The sequence below is a fragment of the Oncorhynchus mykiss genome, chromosome 1 (assembly GCF_013265735.2).
Source record: "Oncorhynchus mykiss isolate Arlee chromosome 1, USDA_OmykA_1.1, whole genome shotgun sequence".
NCBI lineage: Eukaryota > Metazoa > Chordata > Actinopteri > Salmoniformes > Salmonidae > Oncorhynchus > Oncorhynchus mykiss.
This window is the reverse complement of record NC_048565.1, coordinates 16,875,696-16,899,304: the sequence shown is the minus strand read 5'-3', so window position 1 is coordinate 16,899,304 and position 23,609 is coordinate 16,875,696. Positions and strand designations below refer to the sequence as shown.

General features: G+C 42.4%; 2 protein-coding genes across 3 annotated transcripts in view; one reads left to right on the top strand and one right to left on the bottom strand.

Moving 5' to 3' along the window:
* The window catches only part of LOC110492327 (regulator of nonsense transcripts 1), a 20,050-nt gene extending 5,672 nt beyond the window's left edge, over window positions 1–14,378 (top strand). Inside the window, exons 7-24 of one of the 2 annotated variants that reach the window (XM_021566754.2) lie at window positions 302–389; window positions 621–719; window positions 1,274–1,382; window positions 1,637–1,796; window positions 2,047–2,165; window positions 2,372–2,536; window positions 2,855–2,969; window positions 3,155–3,298; window positions 3,580–3,793; window positions 4,230–4,347; window positions 7,995–8,151; window positions 8,400–8,542; window positions 8,986–9,160; window positions 9,376–9,457; window positions 10,217–10,378; window positions 10,655–10,881; window positions 11,265–11,387; window positions 11,534–14,378. In XM_021566754.2, the coding sequence (XP_021422429.1) occupies window positions 302–389; window positions 621–719; window positions 1,274–1,382; window positions 1,637–1,796; window positions 2,047–2,165; window positions 2,372–2,536; window positions 2,855–2,969; window positions 3,155–3,298; window positions 3,580–3,793; window positions 4,230–4,347; window positions 7,995–8,151; window positions 8,400–8,542; window positions 8,986–9,160; window positions 9,376–9,457; window positions 10,217–10,378; window positions 10,655–10,881; window positions 11,265–11,384 (2,397 nt within the window). In that variant the 3' untranslated portion in view covers window positions 11,385–11,387; window positions 11,534–14,378. Of the gene's footprint in view, window positions 1–301; window positions 390–620; window positions 720–1,258; window positions 1,383–1,636; window positions 1,797–2,046; window positions 2,166–2,371; window positions 2,537–2,854; window positions 2,970–3,154; window positions 3,299–3,579; window positions 3,794–4,229; window positions 4,348–7,994; window positions 8,152–8,399; window positions 8,543–8,985; window positions 9,161–9,375; window positions 9,458–10,216; window positions 10,379–10,654; window positions 10,882–11,264; window positions 11,388–11,533 lie in introns of both variants that reach the window. The other variant, XM_021566587.2, reaches the window with a different exon arrangement.
* On the bottom strand, window positions 13,671–23,609 carry ddx49 (DEAD (Asp-Glu-Ala-Asp) box polypeptide 49). The gene is made up of 13 exons (XM_021566464.2): window positions 23,337–23,609; window positions 23,008–23,131; window positions 22,826–22,911; window positions 22,616–22,737; window positions 21,400–21,587; window positions 20,905–21,045; window positions 15,779–15,854; window positions 15,575–15,651; window positions 15,360–15,457; window positions 15,189–15,263; window positions 14,944–15,032; window positions 14,757–14,828; window positions 13,671–14,651 (listed from the first exon to the last, which is right to left on the bottom strand). Exons 1-13 carry the CDS (start codon window positions 23,449–23,451, stop codon window positions 14,481–14,483), a joined length of 1,434 nt encoding a protein of 477 aa, XP_021422139.1. The 5' UTR covers window positions 23,452–23,609; the 3' UTR covers window positions 13,671–14,480.

The following is a 23,609-nucleotide window of genomic DNA, read 5'->3' as shown; positions in this document are numbered from 1 at the left end:
TCAACATGAGGGCAGTCACAACTGCGTCTACTGTGCCACGTTCTACTATAACGTACACATTCAATGCTGTAACAGTATTATGTCTTGTGTGAGGTGAAATTATAATGGTGGAAACCTTGCCCTAACCCTGCCAAATTTATGAAATCAGTGAAAATGTTCAGGGAAGGATGCAAGTTCAAAGAAACATAAATTGTACTTGAACATAGCAGGGTGGCTGGGTTGTTTTTTATGTAGCTAATGACAGTATGACTAATTTGTTATACATTTTTCCCCCTTTGTTCTCATCTGTAACTCTTCACAGACCCAAGATAATATAACAGTCAGGTGGGACCTGGGGCTAAATAAAAAGCGGATTGCCTATTTCTCCTTGCCCAAGACGGATTCAGGTGGTAATTATTTCAATGGGCTTTTCTCTGTCTGCCAGTGGTTCTGTTGTGCATAGAGAACCCACGCATCCCATACCTGCATCCCCAGTGGTGTGTGTGTGTTTTTGTGCTGGCCGTTTTGTGTACGGTATTGTATTTTGTCCACCTCCTTGGAACCATTATTCATATATTTTTGGATGTACTGTAGGTTTGAGCAAAGCGTTTCTAACTTCTCTGTTGTGGTTGTTTGCACAGACATGCGGCTGATGCAAGGAGATGAGATATGTCTGCGCTACAAAGGAGAGCTGGCCCCACTCTGGAAGGGCATCGGCCATGTCATCAAAGTCCCAGACAGTATCCTTTAACTGAAAGATCACTCTGAAGAAAAACACATTTTCTTCACAGTGGTTGCTCATCCCTACCTTTTGATCTCAGTGTTCCCTTTTTTAGCAAATAGGATCCACATCTCCATCTTTCCTTTTCCATGATGGGGTCAGGGGGAAAAGTTGTTTTGCGTCTCAACTCGTCAGCCAATCTGAACAATCTAAATGTCTCAAACGAAAACTAGTTTTTGGGTCGCCATCGCAAAACGTGAGGTAAGCAGTCTGAGGCTAGCCACGTTATTGGGTTGTAACGTTTAAAGCCTTGCATAAATAAATCATATTTTATTGGGAGATAGTTAAAGAGCTAGTCTACCATAGCACTCCCTTTGGAGAGGCCAGGGGTTATCACCCCGCTAGTGTATCTGATGTATGCTAATGTTGGGAAAATCTACAGTTTTGTAGACCTTTCATCCCTACTATTAACCCCGTTCAAGGGGAGAGAAAAACCCCCATCTTTTTCTTTCTACCATTCCACAAAGAAAGGCTATTTTGCTGTACTTATTTCCTTAGCACCCTTTGTGAAAGACTATGGAGATGAGATTGCTATAGAATTGCGCAGCAGTGTTGGAGCTCCTGTGGAAATACCCCACAACTTCCAGGTGGATTTTGTGTGGAAGTCCACTTCCTTTGACAGGTACGAATATTTAATCAGTTCTACTTTGGTTTTTGATGCTCTGATGTTTTTAACGTGACTTGATTTCCAGAGAGTACTGATTGCACAGCTAAAGCTTCATTTCACACGAATTATCACTAACATAAATTCTGTTGGTTATACATTAAAGTATTTCATGAATAAGACATGAAATGAAGGTACTAGCTTGTATTATCATTGTTAACCACATCACTCTTTATCTCCACTATAACCCATTGGTTTCCACTGGGTTTCAGAATGCAGAGTGCCCTGAAGACCTTTGCTGTGGACGAGACATCCGTGTCAGGCTACATCTACCACAAGCTGCTGGGCCACGAGGTGGAGGATGTCATCATCAAGTGTCAGTTGCCCAAACGCTTCACTGCACAGGGCCTGCCTGACCTCAATCACTCTCAGGTCTGACCCCCGCTCCTGACACCTCACTGACCCACCTGACCATGGGGCCTGACACTTTTGAATTTCTAACCAATTCGTTTTAGTGAATGAATGATTATAAAAGGAAGACATTTCCTCTTGATAGTAATGCCGTCTTATAATCAAGAGGTACTTCATATGAAGTTAAATGTTAATTTCCCGTACTTCCATGTGCTTGTCTTTATGTGCAACGTTCATAAGTGTTTTGGCTTTAATTTGTGTGTTAAAATAGGTGTATGCTGTGAAGACTGTGCTGCAGAGACCCCTCAGTCTTATCCAAGGCCCCCCCGGCACTGGGAAAACGGTCACCTCTGCCACCATAGTGTACCACCTCGCCAGGCAGGGCAATGGGTAAGGCAGTTCACACTCAGAATCTCACATTCTCATGATGTATTTGTTAAAAGCAAGTCATTTTAGTGGAAGCTCTTATCCACAGCAATTAAAGGTAGGCTATGTACAAGAAGGCTGATCATCAAAGCGAACTATGAAAGTATGCTATAGCATCTGCTCGTTGTCATTGCATTCTGCATTCATTCGTTGTGTGTTTGGTTCTGCAGGCCCGTGCTGGTGTGTGCTCCCAGTAACATCGCAGTGGACCAGCTGACTGAGAAGATCCACATGTCTGGCCTGAAGGTAGTCAGGCTGTGTGCTAAAAGCAGAGAAGCCATTGACTCCCCTGTCTCCTTCCTGGCCCTGCACAACCAGATCCGCAACATGGACAGGTGGGGCATGCTGGGAAATGAAGTCCTTTTTTGCCTTTTTTTTCACACCGTTCTGAACTTGAATTGTACTGCTGTAGTGGTGCTGTCATAATCACTGTGGTTAATATCTTGAGCACTGTATTAGCCTTGTTTAAATATCAAATAATGAAGAAACGGGACGGATGCATTTGTTAACTGCTTCAATAGAACCATTGAATAGTTCTGCCAGATTTGCTAATAGGGGTCATGCTTAGTTCTCTGCCCTTGCCAAGTGTTACTTTTTAATATAATGACTGTAATTCTGTGTGTTGCTAATGACTCAACGTGCTGTGACCCCAGTATGCCAGAGCTCCAGAAGCTGCAGCAGCTGAAGGATGAGACCGGGGAGCTGTCGTCCGCTGACGAGAAGCGCTACCGGGCCCTGAAGCGCACCGCTGAGAGAGAGCTGCTCATGGTGAGGAGGACACTTAACACTACCACTTTTGTCGCCCAATAAGTCACGGCAGTTACAACAGTCTTATGAGAACAGTACGGCAAGTCCTGTGATGTAGAATGTTTTTTGACCTAGTGACGATATGGGTTCCCCATTCCTCTAATTTTAAACCAACTGATAACCTGTTTGCCACTGTCCCTCATTAGAATGCAGATGTGATCTGCTGTACCTGTGTGGGGGCAGGAGACCCCCGTCTGGCCAAGATGCAGTTCCGCTCCATCCTAATCGATGAGAGCACCCAGGCCACCGAGCCAGAGTGCATGGTGCCCGTGGTCCTGGGTGCCAAGCAGGTACACACAAAAACAACTATTTATGCTTAAGATTGGTAAAATCCCAATGTTCTTTGCATTGACACTTTTTGTCAAAACATGTCAATGGTTCAACACAGGCAGTTTATGTGACCTACTCAATCCAGACTTAAAAAAAATAAATTGAGCCAAAGAAATGGACATGGTCTGTTTAAAAGACTGTACCAGACAATGTAATTTCCCAGTGTTGATTTCACTACAGCTCGGGAGAGGCTTAACATTTCTGGTTAATTGTCATTTAATCGTTAACTCCCCCTCCACAGCTCATTCTGGTGGGAGACCACTGCCAGCTGGGCCCAGTAGTGATGTGTAAGAAGGCAGCCAAAGCAGGCCTGTCCCAGTCTTTGTTTGAGCGTCTGGTGGTGCTGGGCATCAGGCCCATCCGTCTGCAGGTGCAGTACCGCATGCACCCGGCCCTCAGTGCTTTCCCCTCCAACATCTTCTACGAGGGCTCCCTGCAGAACGGAGTCACTGCTGGTGAGTTAGATGTTTTTTTACCAAGCTTCTTGCTCATATTATAGCTTTTGAATTGGTCATATGTACAACAATAATTAACTTATTATTAGCAATGTACTGGTGCCTACTAACATTTCCCCACAAAATATACAGAAGAGCAACTAGAAACGTTTCTGTAGAAACCATGTTTGTTTGCAATCTAGAAGTAGCAGTGTATGGATTCAAGCAGTGTTTCAGATTCCAATGATTTTGTGTTCAAACACTGACTGTCAAACACTTACTCCACTGTGGAAGTTTAAAATTTGGCCACTCTGAAATCTTCTGTAACTCGAAGTGTATTGCTTTTGGGCACATATTTGCTGCCAATTTAGGTTTGTTCACAATCTCACTGGCTTATTGAAGACAAAGTACCATACTAATGTACAATGTTGATTTTGATATTTTTTTTTCTGGGCAGCTGACCGCATCAAGAAAGGCTTTGACTTCCAGTGGCCACAGCCAGACAAACCCATGTTCTTCTATGTGACTCAAGGCCAGGAGGAAATCGCTAGCTCTGGAACATCCTACCTGAACAGGTACGGCTCACAGTCCAGTCAAGGTTAATCTCAAAGTATCAACAGAATTGTAAAGTCCATGGAGAATAAGATCACCTGCACTGAGGCTAGGAAACACTGTCAACACTGTCACCACCAATGAAATTATTGTAGATTTAATAAGCATTTTTCTATGGCTGGCTATGCTTTCCACCTGGCTACTCCTACACCGGCCAACAGCTCTGCACCTCCCGCAGAAAGCGGGATGTTCTGAAAGAGCTGCAAAATCTGGATCCCTACAAATCAGCTGGGCTAGACAATCTGGACCCTCTCTTTCTGAAATTATCCGCCTCCATTATTGAAACCCCTATTGCTAGCCTGTTCAACCTCTTTCGTATTGTCTGAGATCCCTGAAGATTGGAAAGCTGCCACAGTCATCCCGCTCTTCAAAGGGGGAGACACTCTAGACCCAAACGGTTATAGACTTATATCCATCCTGCCCTGCCTTTCTAAGATCTTCGAAAGCCAAGTTAACGAACAGATCGCCGACCATTTCGAATTCCACCGTACCTTCTCCACTATATAATCTGGTTTCAGAGCTGGTTGTGGGTGCACTTCAGCCACGCTCAAGGTCCTAAACGATATCATAACCGCCATTGATAAAAGACAGTACTGTGCAGGCTTTCGACTCTGTCAATCACCACATTCTTATCGGCAGACTCAGTAGCCTTGGTTTCTCAAATTATTGCCTCGCCTGGTTCACCAACTACTTCCCAGACAGAGTTCAGTGTGTCAAATCGGAGGGCCTGTTGTCCGGACCTCTAGCAGTCTCTATGGGGGTGCCACAGATCAATTCTCAGGCCGACTCTTTCCTCTGTATATATTAATGATGTCGCTCTTGCTGCTGGTGATTCTCTGATCCACCTCTACACATACGACACCATTCTGTATACTTCTGGCCCTTCTTTGGACACTGTGTTAACAAACCTCTGAATGAGCTTCATTGCCATACAACAATCCTTCCGTGGCCTCCAACTGCTTTTAAATGCTAGTAAAACTAAATGCATGCTCTTCAACAGATCGCTGCCTGTACCTGCCCGCCCAACTAGCATCACTACTCTAGACGGTTCTGACTTAGAATATGTGGACAACTACAAATACCTAGGTGTCTGGTGTCTCCTTCCAGACTCACATTAAGCATCTCCAATCCAAAATTAAATCTAGAATCGGCTTCCTATATCGCCACAAGCCTCCTTCACTCATGCTGCCAAACACCCTCATAAAACTGACTATCCTACCGAACTTTGACTTCGCAGATGTCATTTACAAAATAGTTTCCAACTCTCTACTCAGCAAAGTGGATGCAGTGTATCACAGTTCCTTCCGTTTCGTCACCAAAGCCCCATATACTACCTACCACTGCGACCTGTAAGCTCTCTTTGGCTGGCCCTCACTACATATTTGTCGCCAAACCCACTGGCTCCAGGTCATCTATAAGTCTTTGCTAGGTAAATCCCTGCCTTATCTCAGCTCACTGGTCACTGTAGCACTTGCTCCAGAAGGTATATTTCACTGGTCATCCCCAATGCCAACACCTACCTTTCCTTCCAGTTCTCTGCTGCCAATGACTAACGAATTGCAAAAAACACTGAAGCTGGAGACTATCTCCCTCTCTAACTTTATAAGCATCAGCTGTCAGAGCAGCTTACCATCACGGTACCTGTACACAGCCCATCTGTAAATAGCACACCCAACTACCTCATCCCCATATTAAATATACACTGCTCAAAAAAATAAAGGGAACCAACACAATGTAACTCCAAGTCAATCACACTTCTGTGAAATCAAACTGTCCACTTAGGAAGCAACACTGATTGACAATAAATTTCACATGCTGTTGTGCAAATGCAAGACACCCCCAATAAAGGAGTGGTTCTGCAGGTGGTGACCACAGACCACTTCTCAGTTCCTATGCTTCCTGGCTGATGTTTTGGTCACTTTTGAATGCTGGCGGTGCTTTCACTCTAGTGCTAGCATGAGACGGAGTCTACAACCCACACAAGTGGCTCAGGTAATGCAGCTCATCCAGGATGGCACATCAATGCGAGCTGTGGCAAGAAGGTTTGCTGTGTCTGTCAGCGTAGTGTCCAGAGCATGGAGGGGCTATCAGGAGACAGGTCAGTACATCAGGAGACGTGGAGGAGGCCGTAGGAGGGCAACAAACCAGCAGCAGGACCGCTACCTCCGCCTTTGTGCAAGGAGTAGCAGGAGGAGCACTGCCAGAGCCCTGCAAAATGACCTCCAGGAGGCCACAAATGTGCATGTGTCTGCTCAAACGGTCATTAACAGACTCCGTGAGGGTGGTATGAGGGCCCGACGTCCACAGGTGGGGGTTGTGCTTACAGCCCAACACTGTGCAGGACGTTTGGCATTTGCCAGAGAACACCAAGATGGGCAAATTCGCCACTGGCGCCCTGTGCTCTTCACAGAGGAAAGCAGGTTCACACTGAGCACGTGACAGAGTCTGGAGACGCCGTGGAGAACGTTCTGCTGCCTGCAACATCCTCCAGCATGACCGGTTTGGTGGTGGGTCAGTCATAGTGTGGGGTGGCATTTCTTTGTGGGGCCGCACAGCCCTCCATGTGCTCGCCAGAGGTAGCCTGACTGCCATTAGGTACCGAGATGAGATCCTCAGACACCTTGTGAGACCATATGCTGGTGCGGTTGGCCCTGGGTTCCTCCTAATGCAAGACAATGCTCTAGACCTCATGTGGCTGGAGTGTGTCAGCAGTTCCTGCAAGAGGAAGGCATTGATGCTATGGACCGGACCGCCCGTTCCCCAGACCTGAATCCAATTGAAATCTGGGACATCATGTCTCACTCCATCCACCAACGCCACAGACTGTCCAGGAGTTGGCGGATGCTTTAGTCCAGGTCTGGGAGGAGATCCCTCAGGAGACCCTCCGTCACCTCATCAGGAGCATGCCCAGGCATTGTAGGGAGGTCATACAGGCATGTGGAGGCCACACACACTACTGAGCCTCATTTTGACTTGTTTTAAGGACATTACATCAAAGTTGGATCAGCCTGTAGTGTGGTTTTCCACTTTAATTTTGAGTGTGACTCCAAATCCAGACCTCCATGGGTTGCTAAATTTGATTTCCATTGATCATTTTTGTGTGAGTTGAATGTGCTGACAACAAAATATGTAAAGAAAAAAGTATTTAATAAGAATATTTCATTCATTCAGATCTAGGATGTTATTTTAGTGTTCCCTTTATTTTTTTGAGCAGTGTATATATTTTTTGCTCCTTTGCACCCCAGTATCTCTACTTGCACGTTCATCTTCTGCTCATCTATCACTCCAGTGTTTAATTGCTAAATTATAATTATTTTGCCACTATGGCCTATTTATTGCCTTCGCTCCCTAATCTTACTTCATTTGCACACACTGTATTTTGACTTTTCTATTGTGTTATTGACTGTACGTTTGTTTATTCCATGTGTAACTCTGTGCTTGTGTCGCACTGCTTTGCTTTATCTTGGCCAGGTCGCAGTTGTAAATGAGAACTTGTTCTTAACTGGCCTACCTGGTTAAATAAATATTTATTACTATTTTGGAATGTAACTAGCGTGTCTTTATTTTTGTTTGTTTGGAACTATTTGAACTACCATCCCCTTCTCCCCAGAACTGAGGCAGCTAATGTGGAGAAGATCACCACCAGGCTGCTGAAGGCTGGAGCCAAGCCTGACCAGATAGGCATCATCACCCCCTACGAGGGCCAGAGGTCCTACCTGGTGCAGTACATGCAGTTTAGCGGCTCCCTCCACACCAAGCTCTACCAGGTACAGCAGTATAGCTTAACTTACACTGTAAAAAAAAAAAAATACAAAGACAATTTTATTGATTTTTGTTGTCGCTGTCTGCTTAAGAACATAATTTGTCATATTGATTTGCTTTATTGTTCTGCACGTGGTAGCAGATTTATAAAATCTTAAATCAATATTATGTTACTACTAATATGTCGCAACCTGTTGCATTTGACCAATGCATGCGTTAGAAAACTGTTCTGTCTTCTTTTCTCTGCTGTCAGGAGGTTGAGATCGCCAGCGTGGACGCGTTCCAGGGCAGGGAGAAAGACTTCATCATCCTGTCCTGCGTCCGAGCCAACGAGCACCAGGGCATCGGCTTCCTCAACGACCCGCGCCGTCTCAACGTGGCCCTCACCAGAGCCAAGTAAGCATCTGGACCATTAGTCTTCATTCTCACCACAGCTTCTCTGGAAGGATTGTTCTAGCCCGGCTGGAAATCGTAATAGTGGTTCAGCAGGAATACGTGATTAATTTAGATGCGATTCATGTGTAAATCATTTTATATCATGTATGAATAAATTTGACCCGTGACCCCAACCCCCCTTTTTCGATGGGTATAGCGGCTCGGCCTGCGAGGCTATTTCCCTCAGAAATATTAGTGACTACCTCTGATTTTAGACTGTAATTATTGACCATTTTGTCTGTCATTCATTAGAATTTTTACCCTTCCTGTCAATGTGAATGTAGCTAATGCAAATGCATCTTGTCACCGAAATAGAAATGCCTGCAACACTTAATGGTTAATTCTATGATAGCAGATTAAAGGCATTCTCCCACTGACCAGTGTTGTGTAATGTATGTTTACAGGTATGGGGTGATCATTGTGGGCAACCCCAAGGCCCTGTCCAAGCAGCCTCTGTGGAACCACCTGCTCAACTACTACAAGGAGCAGAAGGTTCTGGTGGAGGGACCCCTCAACAACCTGCGAGAGAGCTTGATGCAGTTCAGCAAGCCCCGCAAGCTGGTCAACGCCATTAACCCTGTGAGTTATCACAGGAGTGTACAGTTGGCACATGTTTTCAGTGTGGTTATTTATGTAGAGTCATACTTTTAACACTTCTTCCCCAGTAACATTTGTAACACCTTTTCTCAGTTACACTCTGAACAATTACACTTTTGTTGGCCAATATGTTACGACAACAGAACAGCAGTGCTTCTGTATTTTTCCTGGGTATTGAACCCATGTCTGTGTTCCAGGGAGCCCGGTTCATGAGCACTGCCATGTATGATGCCCGCGAGGCTCTCATCCCTGGGTCTGCCTACGATCGCAGCAGCGCAGGTCAGTGGAAAAATACCTCTTTAATCATTGTTTTATAATGTGTTGATTTTGTTCTGTTCCTCCTTCAATAGCTGCTAACATTTTCACACCTAGACCTCCTCTTCATATAGGCTAATGCATGGACAGCGCCATTTCCTTTTGAAGTAGTCAACTGGGTGGGACTTCCTATGGGTTAAGGAAGGGTCATCAGGAGGGATCAGACAATAAATTATGCTTTTGAGTAAACGTTCCATAACTGCAGGTGACAGTAAATCGCCAACCTTGGCTTTTTACCTGTTCAAACAACACACTCCAGGTGGCAGTGTGCACCCTTTCAGTTTTCCCATCTCATAGAAGTAGTAGAAGAAGAATACTGACCTTATTTCAGAATGGAGATGGCCTCAATGGCGCTGCTCATGCCCTCACAGACACCATAATGGGACAGATACAATGAAAAGTCCTATAATTTGGGCTCCCGAGTGGTGCGGCGGTCTAAGGCACTGCATCTCAGTGCTTGAGGCGTCACTACAGACACCCTGGTTCGATTCCAGGCTGTATCACAACCGGCCGTGATTGGGAGTCCCATAAGGCGGAGCACAATTGGCCCAGCGTCTCCTGGGTTTGGCCAGTGTAGGCCATCATTGTAAATAAGAATTTGTTCTTAACGGACGTGCCTAGTTAAATAAAGGTTACATTAAAAAAAATTGCTACATGGAACAAATACATTCTCCAGTGATGTGACCACTCACACATGCATGACTACTACTGTTCTTTCAACAGGGCGTCCATCCAACATGTACTTCCAAACCCACGACCAGATCGGCATGATTGGGGCCGGGCCAGCCCACATGGCAGCCATGAACATGCCCATTCCATTCAACTTGGTGATACCTCCCATGCCTCCACCAGGCTACCTGGCCCAGGCTAACGGCCCTGCTGCAGGTGAGCAGGAAGCAAGCGGACATTATTCATTAGTTGTGCATATATTGATTGGTGGAATATTTATTTGGCCCTGTCAAGTTGGACTGTATCCAAATAATATCCAGTCTCTGTGTTCTACTTGGACCTCGGAGTTGCATGTGTCACTGTTGTGGTGATGGTATGTTACAAGGCTTTGGAGATGTCCTCGTACCCCTACTATTTCTCCTCTGCAATGCATGTTTACCTTTTGTTACTGTTTGATAAGTGAGCTGACGTTTGTCTCTCTCTGCCACGCAGGCCGTGGTGGGGTGCTGAAGGGCAAAGCGGGGCGTGGCGGGCGCCAGAGGACCCGTGGAATGGGGAACCACAGTGGCAGTGGGCAGAGCAATGGGCCAAACAGCCAGGCCAGCCAGGACGTGTCTTCCCAGCCCTTCTCCCAGGGGCCACTCACCCAGGGCTACATCACCATGAGCCAGCCCTCACAGATGAGCCAACCTGGCCTCTCCCAGCCTGAACTGTCCCAGGTAACAATACTGGCTTAAACTCCACTCTCTACTACCTCAGCTATACCAAATTAGACTCTGGCCTCGTACTCTTATGCCCAATCCCAAATTGTCCCCACACTGCAATTGTGGAGATCTGAGAGGATTAGATGGGTATGAATAACAATTTTAATAGCTTCACCTTGCCCAGTGGCTATATGTAATGTTTGTCATATTGTTTACACTAAGCAAGAAGCCAGTATGGTAACAATAAAGTATCCAATATGATAATGGCGCCACCGGTGATTGGCTGGGTGAAGGTTTATTTTGATGATATAATCTAATCCTCTCAGGGAAATGTTGGAAGAATTATTGTTTTGTTTTATCTTGAATGTTATTGGGTGTTTCTCCTTCTCTTGTAACAGGACAGTTATCTAGGCGATGAGTTCAAGTCCCAGATCGACGTGGCCCTGTCGCAGGACTCGACTTACCAGGGTGAACGTGCATACCAACATGGTGGGGTGACTGGACTGTCACAGTACTAAAGTGTAAGATAACTATTCCCATTCCTCACAGTACTAGAGTTGAATCAATAACTGTTATTGATTTGTCCTCTACTGCACAGTCTACAATGAGCTTCAGAAAATTGTTGGTGGAAGGCATTTTGAATATCCTTCTCATTTCCTCTTCTCAGGTTGTTGGAAGAGGAGCTAGGCTTGAGCTGAGCTTAGTTCATCAGCATTTTAATCTGGGTAATAATAAATAAAAAAATGGATACCTGTTTTCCTCTGCTACAACTGAAGCACCACCGTGTGAAATCAACGGGAGAGAGAAACCAACCAATCACGAGAGAGAAAGAAAGCGATAGAAAGGAAGAACGGATGGCCAGGAAGAGCGAACGAGTGGGAGTGAGGGACCACTGCCGGCACATGGGGACGAGAACAAGAGGAAGGCGACGGCAGGCAGTCGAGCTGTCGTGAGGAAGACGAAACGAGAACGAAGAAACAAAATGAGGCACAACTCCCAATGAAAGATGCCCACCCACCCCCCTCTCAACCCCTTCCCTTCAAACCTCACGCCTCTGTCTGAGGGCATGACCAGTTGTCCAGAGGACCTTTCTCTTTGAGCAGTGAACAGGGGAAGACAAGTTCTCAAGCAACTTGGCTGGGGGAGCGCATTCCGCTAACTCTCAAAAGCAGATAACAAGAAAGTGGGGGGGGGGTACGGAACGCTTCAAGCAGGCAACATAGGAAATCCTCACCTCAAAGTTGATCGGTTGTCACACCCGTTTGATACCCAGACTCATTTGATTAGATTGATGTGGAGGAAGAGTGGCGGTGTCGATCCCGACTCGTAGACCTGAAATCTCATCAAATGACAGCAAGAGGAGCACTTCACGTCGTCGTTCAATTTTGAGTTGAAAAGGTTTCTGCGCTAAAGTCTGATATTAAAGAACTCTTAATTGAAATGCCTTTGATTGCCTTGGGAACCATTGGCTTTTTCAACAGGTCTTTTCAGAAATAGGTGGTTAACTAGAAATCCAGGGGAGTTGAGTGGCATGGGGATTTCGGAGGAAAGTTTCTCAAGATGTGAGCTCTGGATCCGAGAGTAATCCTATATCATAATGACCAGCATTGAAGTATATTAACTCAATGTTATTTGAAGTTGCGGCAAAGGCCTTTTTGATCTTTTGAAAGTTTGGGTGATGTGAGATATCGCCCACTATGCTACTGGGCGGATCATTTTCAATTTTTTATATGCTTAGATTGGCAGCGGCTTTGAAGTAACGCTTTACTCGGGGGAATTCCTTGTTGATGTAAGATCCGTCTGCATGAAACAAATTCCCATGCAAAGTGAAGACGGATATAGTCAACACACAATTTTGTGTCACTATTGAAGTTGCAAGAGGTAGGTGGCTAGGTGTGAAACAAAGAACAGGTAAGGTATAGCCAAGGTAGAAAGAGAAGGCTTGTGAACTCCTTGAATGGATACAAATCCTTTGATTCTAGTTCTTTTATTTAATATGGAATAGTGAATTGGGGTTCAAATTTGAATGTGAAATGCAGTCGCCCATAAAGAATGCTAGCTACATTACTAGAATTAAGTTGTCAAATCCAAAGCATTTGAAACCATTTCACACCATCCGTAAAATGACGACTGGTACTGATTTTCAGAGGTGACAAAGTGATTTCTCACATGAAAGTATGTGTACATCCGAATCAGTGGCCATAACTTCCTTTGATTATTTGCAAGTACAAAACAGCACAAAACATGAATGTAGGTCAAAGCATGGTTGGCACTTTTAAGTGAAAGCGACCTTAGCCAGCATATACCAACTTATTAGGAAGAATCAGTGAACATGGCCAGTATGTTGTGACCTTGAAACAACGCAATGCTAGTTTCTCAAAGGACTAACTGATACAAGCCACCATCTCTTAGGAGGTTGCCTGGCGGTTAAGAACATTGGACCAGTAACCAAAAGGTTGCTGGTTCTAATCCCTGAGCTGACTAGGGGAAAAATCTGTCTGTGCCCCGAAGCAAGGCTCTTAACCCTAATTGCTCCTGTAAGTCGCCCTGGATAAGATTGTCTGCTAAATGACAAAAATGTCAAATGAGTTCCCACCAAACCAGGAGAAGGGCTTTCCTTTTGTAACTTCGATTTTATGTGCGTTTTACATTTTTGGCTTCCCTGTAGTTTGCCCATTGTAGCTGTTTACTCCAGAGTATTATGGCTCCAAACCCTCCATTCTTTTCCCCCTATGTGAATTCTAATGTAATCTATCCGCACCCTAGCATTTCCTTCTTTGGCCGATTTTCTTGTGCACCATTTATTTTTTTGTGTGTGTGTTGTGGGGAGGGGGGGGGTTGTAGACAACATTTGACCTAAGTAGTTATCTGATGACAAAGGGTGGTGAAATAATGGTTTTATTTTTAGGTTTTAAATCAATCCCTAAAGGGAAAAGCCACAAACTATTTTTTTCATTAGTCCAACTGGTGATGGCCCCAAAAGTTAAGATATTGGACTTAATCAGTGTCACCTCCACGTCATTATGATGACATGCAAAACATTTTGGGACTGTATCAACAGTGGACTAATAGTTTTTGTGGATTTGTCCTTTAAACTATCCATGGGACTTTTGTATTTAGAAATCCTTGTCTATCAGTTTTTAGAAATGTTTGGGTGCTTAGCACCAAATTGAGAATATTAATTTTAGCTCACAACCTGCTTTGTCTTCCGATGTCCATTAATTTTTGTTTGTCATCACTTGACTTTGAATTTGTCAATCCAAAAGACATTGTATGACAATCATGCTGTCAAATAGCTAGTCGTGGTTGAAACATGCTTAGTCGTTTGATCGACATTATCTATTGATTCCTGACATGTTTTAGGATATTTTAGTACAGTAATCTCTGCCTTCCTTCCCAGCATTTGAAAATATGTGCAATTCATGGAGTTGCAGTGAAAATTAATTCCAGACATTTCGCCTTGAGTCCTTTCTTGTAAAACATTAATAAAGTTTGCTTCTGTCAAAGGTTTGGAAAGCAAAATGTTGATGCACTGCCATTTATTTGGAAACGTACAGATAAAACATGTTGAAATGAAATTTCAATGAAACAATTCATAAATGTACAGTGTTGCTTTATGTGGACTTCACTGCCTTTTCCTTTTGAATGTGTTTTTGCTTCATCAGTTTCTTCTGCATCCCATGTTGTTTCTTCTGAATTGTTTCCTGTATCCTCTCCTTGAACAACTTCTTCTCACTCCTTATCTTCTCCAGTTCAGCCTTTCTCTTTGCCTCCACGTCTGGATCCTGTGACAGGCAAGTAGTTGGAATATCAGAACAAATCGACTAAAACCCTCATCACAGCAAAACCTTTAACTCGGACCATGGAGGTGTGGCTCATGGTGAACATACTTTCCCCTCCAAAATCATCTGTTTTCTCTTGTTGATCTCCTTTTTCTCATCAAAATCCGTTGACTCAAGTTTCTGCAAACAAAAGGAATGGTGAGACAAGTCACAGCAGTAATATGAGCCCTTGTTATCCAACAGCCACATGTTCACAACAGAAATGTCTGTGTATAAATAGAATGGGTATTTGTACAATTTCACACTCCCGTCTGGCCACGTTGACTTGAGTGAGGATCTTCAGAACCTCTTTCTCCTCCACTGGATATTCTTTCAGTTTGGCCTCTGGACAAAGGGGAAAGCAAAACAAATTCATTTGAGCTTTCTGCCCTGTGATCATATTCTATGTAGTGACACTCACAAATGGCTAATGGGCATATCTGATTTGGAAATACTAAAACAACTGCTGACTCTACTTTTCAATGCATGTTTGACACTTACGGATCTGTCCCTCAATGGAATGAACCAAGTGGATGTCATACTGTGTCACCAGTGTGATCGAGACACCATGCCTTCCTTTAGACAAATCAGAGAAAAGTTGTTTATACGTTTAAGTCTGTACAGTAGCAGCCTATGTTGTAACAGGCAGAGATACTGAAGGAGGATTGTTACCTGCTCTGGCAGTTCGGCCGACTCTGTGAATGTAGATCTTGGGCAGACCTGGCGTGTTGTGGTTGATGACAACCTGGACTGTTGGAATATCTAGACCTCTGACAATGTGGACATGAAAATAGATGAGATTCACAATGGTTTGTAACCTGTCCATATATTGATAATGTTTTGTGAAGATTATACACACACACTAACGTTGAATAAAGCTTTCTTACCTGGAAGCCACATCAGTTGCAATCAGGATTTTAAAGACACTGGACTTGAACTTCGCGAGGTTGGCGAAACGTTGTTTCTAAGACAAAGCCAATGTCCAAATTAACATGAGTTATTATTATGAAGTACATGTTAAATGTGTTTCAACTTGTCATGTAACCCATCAATGAATATAGAGCTACACCCCAGGAGCTGGGGTTGTTTACCTGCTTCATCATTGAATGCAAGGAGATGGTTGGAAAGTTGAATTTCTGCATCATCATTGTGAGGATTTGGCAATTTCTGTAGGAAGAATGCAATGCATTAATGATTCAATGTCTAACAGTAATTCTATATGGACAAAGTATGTCAAAAGGCCGATACAGCAGCATGTTCTACTGGTTATTTTCTTATCTTCATATTTTTCCAGGGTCTTCAGTCATTTACATTTTTATTTCTAGGGATTAGATCAGCTTTAATATTGCAGATTGTTGGAATCTATGTAATTGTCGGCATCATTTCCAATCCCCCATATTTTTGTAAATATATATACAGTACCAGTCAAAAGTTGACTCCTACTCATTTAAGGAATTTTCTTTATTTGTACTATTTTCAACATTGTAGAGTGTCTTCACTATTAAACTAGGTAATCATGTAATAACCCCAAAAAGTGTTAACAAATCAAAATATGAGATTCTTTAAAGTAGCCACCCTTTGCCTTGACAGCTTTGAACAATCTTGGCATTCTCTCAACCAGCTTCATAAGGAATACTTTTCCAACAGTCTTGAAGGAGTTCCCACATTTGCTGAGCACTTGTTGGCTGCTTTTCCTTCACTCTGCAGTCCAACTCATCCCAAACCATCTCAATTGGGTTGAGGCCAGGTCATCTGATGCATTACTCCATTACTCTCCTTGGTCAAATAGCCCTTACATAGCCTGGAGGTGTGTTTTGGGTCATTGTCCTGTTCAATAACAAATGATAGTCCCACTAAGAACAAACCAGATGGGATGGCGTATTGCTGCAGAATGCTGTGCTGTGCCATGCTGGTTAAGTGTGCCTTGAATTATAAATAAGTCACAGACAGTGTCACCAGCAAAGCACCCCCACACCATCATACCACCTCCTCCATGCTTCACGGTGGGAACCAAACATGCGGAGATCATCCGTTCACTTACTCTGCGTCTCACAAAGACACTGCAGTTGGAACCAAAAATCTCAAATTTGGACCAAAAGGACAGATTTCCACCGGTCGAATGTCCATTGCTCATGTTTCTTGGCCCAAGCAAGTCTTGGGCCAAGAAACGGTGTCCTTTTAGTGGTGGTTTCTTTGCAGCAATTTGACCATTTAGGCCTGATTCATGCAGTCTCCTCTGAACAATTGATGTTGAGGTGTGTGTTACTTGAACTCTGAAGCATTTATTTGGGCTGGTAACTAATAAAACTAACCTCTGCAGCAGAGGTAACTCTGGTCTTCCTTGCCTGTGGTGGTCCTCATGAGAGCCAGTTTCAACATAGTGCTTGATGGTTTTTGCAACTGCACTTTTTGCCCAAATGCATTAAGAAGAAAGAAATTCCACAAATTAACAAGGCACACCTGTTAATTTAAATGCATTCTAGGTGACTACCTCATGAAGCTGGTTTAGAGAATGCCAAGACTGTGCAAAGCTGTCATCAAGGCAAACTGTGGCTACTTTGATGAATCTCATTTTAATTTGTTTAACAATTTTTTGGTTACTACATGGTTCCATACAGTTCACTCCTAATATTGGCATCCTTGATAAATATGTGCTAGATGGGCTGTGAAAATGTTTTCTTTGCTGTTCATCCTTTTGGTATTTCATTCAAATTATTCACAAAAATCAAACCTTTAATTTTAGTAAAATTGGGGGAAAAATGTGAAAAATATTTTTCTCTGAAACGTGTGCCACAATTATTGGCACCTCTTATGAGTAAAATCTAACTGAAGTATCTTCCCATTCATATTTAATATTTGTAAGTTCACCTGAGTGATTAGGAACACTTAAGTGGTAAGCCATGACTTCCTGTTTCACTGGGGTATAAATATGAGGTGACACAGGCCTAGTTCCCATAGTCATCCATCACTATGGGAAAGACCCAAAAAATACAGCAATGATGTGTGACAAAAGGTTGTCGAGCTATACAAATCAGCAAATGGCTATAAGAAAATAGCTCAACGGTTGAAAATGCCCATTTCCACCATCAGGGCAATAATAATGAAGTTTAAAGCAACTGGAGATGTTAACAATCGGCCTGGAAGAGGACGTGTGTCTATATTGACACAAGGCACAGTGAGGAGGATGGTTAGAGTGGCCAAAAAATCTTCAAGCATCACAGCTGGAGAATTGCAGACGTTAGTTGGGTCTTGGGGTCAGAAAGTCTCTAAAACCACGATCAGACGCCACCCACATAACCACAAGTTGTTTGGGAGGGTTGCCATAAAAAAAGCCTTTGCTGTCATTAAACAACAAACTCGAGTACTTACAGTTTGCCAAATGTGGAACTGGGTTCTATGGTCAGATGAGACCAAAATAGAGCTTTTTGGAAACACACCAGAGAGGTGGGTTTGGTGTCGACAGAAAGATAGCCATGCAGAAAAGTACCTCAGCCCCACTGTGAAGTATGGTGGTGGATCTCTGATGTTGTGGGGTTGTTTTTCTTCCAAAGGCCCTGGACAACATCTTAGGATACATGGTATCATGGACTCCAAGTACCAGCAGATATTAAATCCAAACCTGACTGCTTTTGCAAGGAAGCTTAAACTGGGCCGTGGTTAGATCTTCCAGCAGGACAATGAGCCAAAACACACCTCAAAATCAACACAAAAATGGTTCACTGACCACAGAATTGGGGTTTTGCCATGGCCACCCCAGTCCCCTGACCTAAACCCCATAGAAAACCTGTGGGATGAGCTGAAGAGGAGAGTCTACAAATGTGGACCTGGGAATCTGGAGAGATTCTGTATGGAGGAATGTTCTCAGATCCCTTGCCATGTGTTTTCCAACCACATTACACATTATAGGAGAAGACTCAGAGCTGTTATCTTGGCAAAGGGAGGGTGCACAAAGTGCTGAAAGGGTGCCAATAATTGTGTCACATATATTTGAGAAAAACATTTGTTTTGATTAAAAAAAAACAACTTTCAATTAGGGTGCCAATATTAGTGGAGGGCACTGTATGCATTATTTCATAGTTTTTATATCTTCACTATTCTTCTACAATGTAGAACATAGTAAAAATAAAGAAAAACCCTTGAATGAGTAGGTGTGTCAACTTTTGACTGGTACTGTGCGTTTATATATATATACGGACACAATGTATTTTTACGGACACAATGTATGGGACGTCAACCCATCCCATCTATCTCTGAAACTCATCAATATTTTTAACTGTTCTGTTCCACAAGAATTCTGGACCTAAATACATTTTATGAACACAGCATACAGTGGCTTGCGAAAGTATTCACCCCCTTGACATTTTTCCTATTTTGTTGCCTTACAACCTGGAATTACAATGGATTTTTGGGGGGGTTGTATCATTTGATTCAACATGCCTACCACTTTGAAGATGCAAAATTATTTTTTTTGTGAAACAAACAAAAAATAAGACAAAAAAAAAAAACTTGAGGATGCATAACTATTCACCCCCCCTCACCCCCAAAGTCAATACTTTGTAGTTTGGAGAGCTCTTTGGTCTTCATAGGGCCGCTTGCTTGGTGGTGCCCCTTACATTGTTGTTATTCTGTCTCTCACTGTTCAAATAAAACTACCATTAAAATTATAGACTGATCACTTCTTTGTCAGTGGGCAAACGTACAAAATCGGCAGGGGATCAAATACTTTTCCCCCTCACTGTATACAGTACCAAAACAAATGATCTAATGATTCAGTCTCTTCGCAGCAAATTCTGCAGAACTGGGATGGTTATATCTCCCATATATAACATTCTATTGGTTGCAAGAATTTTGTATGAAATTTCAATTGAAAAATTCTGTGTTTTGAATCCGGCTTTGTTTTGTGTATCAGTTCATAAACCATGTGCCATGGAATCGGTACTTTGCAAAATAGTTGGGAAGAGATTTTCAATCTATATGGCACAGCTGTACATTTTTTTGGTCAATAAATGAAACTGGTATACTTTTTTATTTATCACAATTTTCTTTAACCAATTTTGGTCTTTAATGCAGGGCCAGCAGACAAGTTCCTTACTTTTTCCCTCTTTCACTTACCTCTTCCATTTTTTGCAGTAATGCTGCTATTAGTTGGTTGTAGTTTTGGGTAGAGTAGACATTACCATATATTTTTGTTAGCTGCATGTGTGACACAACTCCACCAGTCCTGTTTATGATATCTATCTTTGTAAATTATACCTTTTTTTTTTTTTTTTTTTTAACTTTCTTTTATTTTTAATAATGTTTTTTTAATTAAATGAGTATATTTGAGTTTAACTGGTGGATTAAACTGAAATAGCAACCACATTTCTATGACTTTTTAAATAGCGATATTTTGGAGATGATTTCGTTTTCAAATAACCGAAATTGAGAGGTTGTAATCTGAATAAAGGGAAAAAGGCCATTCTTGAACATGGGGTGAGACATTGTTACTAATCTGCTAGAGAACCAGTTCGGATTTAAAGGGATCCAAATGGTGTATTTAAAAGAAAACGTGAATAATCAGCGTATAATGACACCTTTGTTTTTAAGCCCTGGATTTCTAACCCCTTGATATTATTGTTCGATCTAATTTTAACAGCTAACATTTCTATGGCAATAACCAGAAATGTTGATAGTGGATAACCTTGTTTTACTCCACAAGACAGTTTAAAACTTTGAGACATAGCCATTATTTACTATTTTACACGTAGGGTTACTATACATAACTTCAACCCATTTTTAGAAGAGATTCCCCAAAATTGAAATATTCCAGGCATTTATATACTATAAACACAGGTCATACATTATCAAAAGCCTTTTCAAAAACAGCTAGAAATACCAGGCATGGTTTCCCAGATTTTTCATAGTGTTCTATTGTTTCCAGTACTTCTCTTATATTATCTCCAATGTATCGTCCATGTAAAAAACCTGTCTGATTAGGATGAATAATATCCAACAATAACTTTTTAAATTCTATGCAACTTGCATCACAACACTGAAGTGTAAGAGTCCTTCAATTGTTTAAATTGACTGGATCTTTATGTTTACCACTTGGATCCTGTTTCAGTAATAATGAAATCAGACCTTGTTGAGTGTCTGATAATCAATTGTTTGGGTAATTTAGCAGACGCTCTTAACCAGAGCGACTTCCCGGAGCAATTGAGATCAAAGGCATTCTTACTTGCAGGTGTTGGTGAAGATCATGATCGACCAGTCGTCGTGCTCATCTTGAAACTTCTGGATCAGGTGCACTAGGTAGGCATCTTTCACTTTCTCTGGTGTCAGGATGTACCTTTGATCCAACTCCTCTACCGTGCGGACCCTATGAGAAAAATATACTTAAAATTGAATTATGTTGAACCAATATAGCACACTGTTTAAAAAAAAAAAAGAGCAAAGAGCTACTCCATTTGTTGATAATCAAGAAAGAAATAACCTTAATTTAACCAGTCAATTAAATTGAGAATCTTTTATAACTCAGTTCAGTGTACAATTTACATTCCAAAATGTTTAAAATACACACAGGCACACAAATGATATACAATTATGGAATAGAACATAAGACAGACATGTCCTGTTTTGAAGAATGAGGTTTACCTCTACATGCATATTTAAGCAACTAATCATGTAATGTTCCAATGTAGTGATCATGTTGTCAGTCATGCTAAGAGCTTACTCGGACTTGCTTTCCCAGAAGAAGGGCTTGTTCATGGCGATGCCCTTGAGCTCCTGTAGTGTGTCTGTGAGGGTGGCACTGAAAAGCAGCGTCTGGCGTTTGACAGGCACCGCGGCCAGGATCACCTCCAAGTCTTTGGTGAAGTCTGTGCAGCCTTGCTCAAGCAGGCGGTCGGCCTCATCAAGGATCTACCAGAGACAATTACCATTTGGCCCGTGCATTACAATTAGTATTATGTCACAAAATAAAATGTCACCGTTAGGCTCTATGACTTGTCACATTTTGCAGAAGATATTTAACTAAATTGATTTTTACTTCCTAATAGAAGGCGTGCAGACGACCGTGCATCCTGACAAGTACAATGATAAATCAAGAATAGGCTATATATATATATATATATTTTATAAAAAAGCCGAAAAGCCTTAAACATTTATGGAAATTTAGATAGTTAGCATGCACTTGCTGTTGCTAACAAACGTGTCCTGGGATATAATCATTGAGTTGTTATTTAACCTGAAATGCACAAGGTCCTCTACTCCTCCAATTAATCCACACATAAATGGTCAACCGAATCGTTTCTAGTCATCTCTCTTCCTTCCAGGCTTTTTCTTCTCTTGACTTTATATTTCGATTGGAAACTTTCATATATTAGGTGCAGTACTGACACTGACATCCTTCGTCTTTCAGTCACCCACGTGGGTATAACCAATGAGGAGATGGAGCGTGGGTACCCGCTTCTATAAACCAATGAGGAGATGGGAGAGGCAGGACTTGCAGCGTGATCTGCGTCAGAAATCTAACTATTTTAGCCCTTGGCAACGCAGAAACGCAGACTCTCGTTGGCACGCGTGAGCAGTGTGGGTGCAATAATTGAATAACAGATTTCTAAATGTATTTTGCGTGGTCTGCCAATGGGCTTGTGGGACTGCATCATTGTTGGTGGAATGGGTAATGTTGATTACCAAAAACACTGCCTCTCATTGCATTCTTATTCAGTCGTCCATATGTTCTAATGTTCTAGTGATTTTCCCAACAGATATGATCACACAGGCCTTGGATCAAAGGCATTCAATTCTCAACACACAAGGTAGTTATAATATAAATGTAGTTCATAACAGTCTCACTGTTTTGGTTGACAGTGAGACATCCTCACCTAGACAACCTCCAACATAATTGCCTTTGTGGACACATTTAATTTCTTCTCCAACAAACTCACCAGAAACTGGATCTTCTTGATGCTGAATGTGTCGGAGCTCCGAATGTGGTCTGCCAGTCTTCCTGGAGTGGCTACAACGACGTGTGGCTTCTTAGAGAGCTCCAAGGCCTGTGTGATCATATCTGTTGGGAAAATCACTAGAACATTAGAACATATGGACGACTGAATAAGAATGCAATGAGAGGCAGTGTTTTTGGTAATCAACATTACCCATTCCACCAACAATGATGCAGTCCCGCAAGCCCATTGGTTTTCCCAGGACTCTAAACTGTTCAGCAATCTGGTAAGCCAATTCCCTGCAAAAGACACACGTTTAAACATTACACAACATTGAACATTATATACTTGCCTTTTCCAGAAGATAGTTCACAATTATCAGAAGATTCACCAACCTGGTAGGTGTGAGAACTAAACAGAAGATTCCATATGGGTCCTCAGATAATTTCTGTAGCACTGGTAGCACAAAGGCAGCTGTCTTTCCACTGCCAGTCTTGGCACAACCCATACAATCCCGACCTAGACAACAGAGGGGCAAAATCATATCTCAAAAAAAGTATTGATAGCTAGTTAGTTTACTCTCTTGATCACGTCGTTATTGTAGCTAGAAGTTATGTGTTCTCTTTAAACTGCTACCTGGGTAAATAAATGTTAAACCTTATATTAAAAAATATATATATTACAAGAAATAATACATCGTTTGTTAGCAAACGTTAAGTGCTACCTTCCAGAATCGGTGGCATACAGTTTTCCTGGACTTGAGTTGGTTTACTGATCCCCATTTGTTTACATTGTTGAATCAGCCAATCTGACAGACCGAGAGAGGAAAAATCCGACATTTTGCAGTTCTCCAAAATTCCAGATTGAAAAGTATATATTATACTTGGTTTTGTGAGCCAAAGTGTTCAAAATTATCCTCTGAAATCCCAGAAGATCATCCTCGTGTTATTTTACGTCTGTCGCATTTTGGTGACGTCAATATTAGCTCCTCCTATGG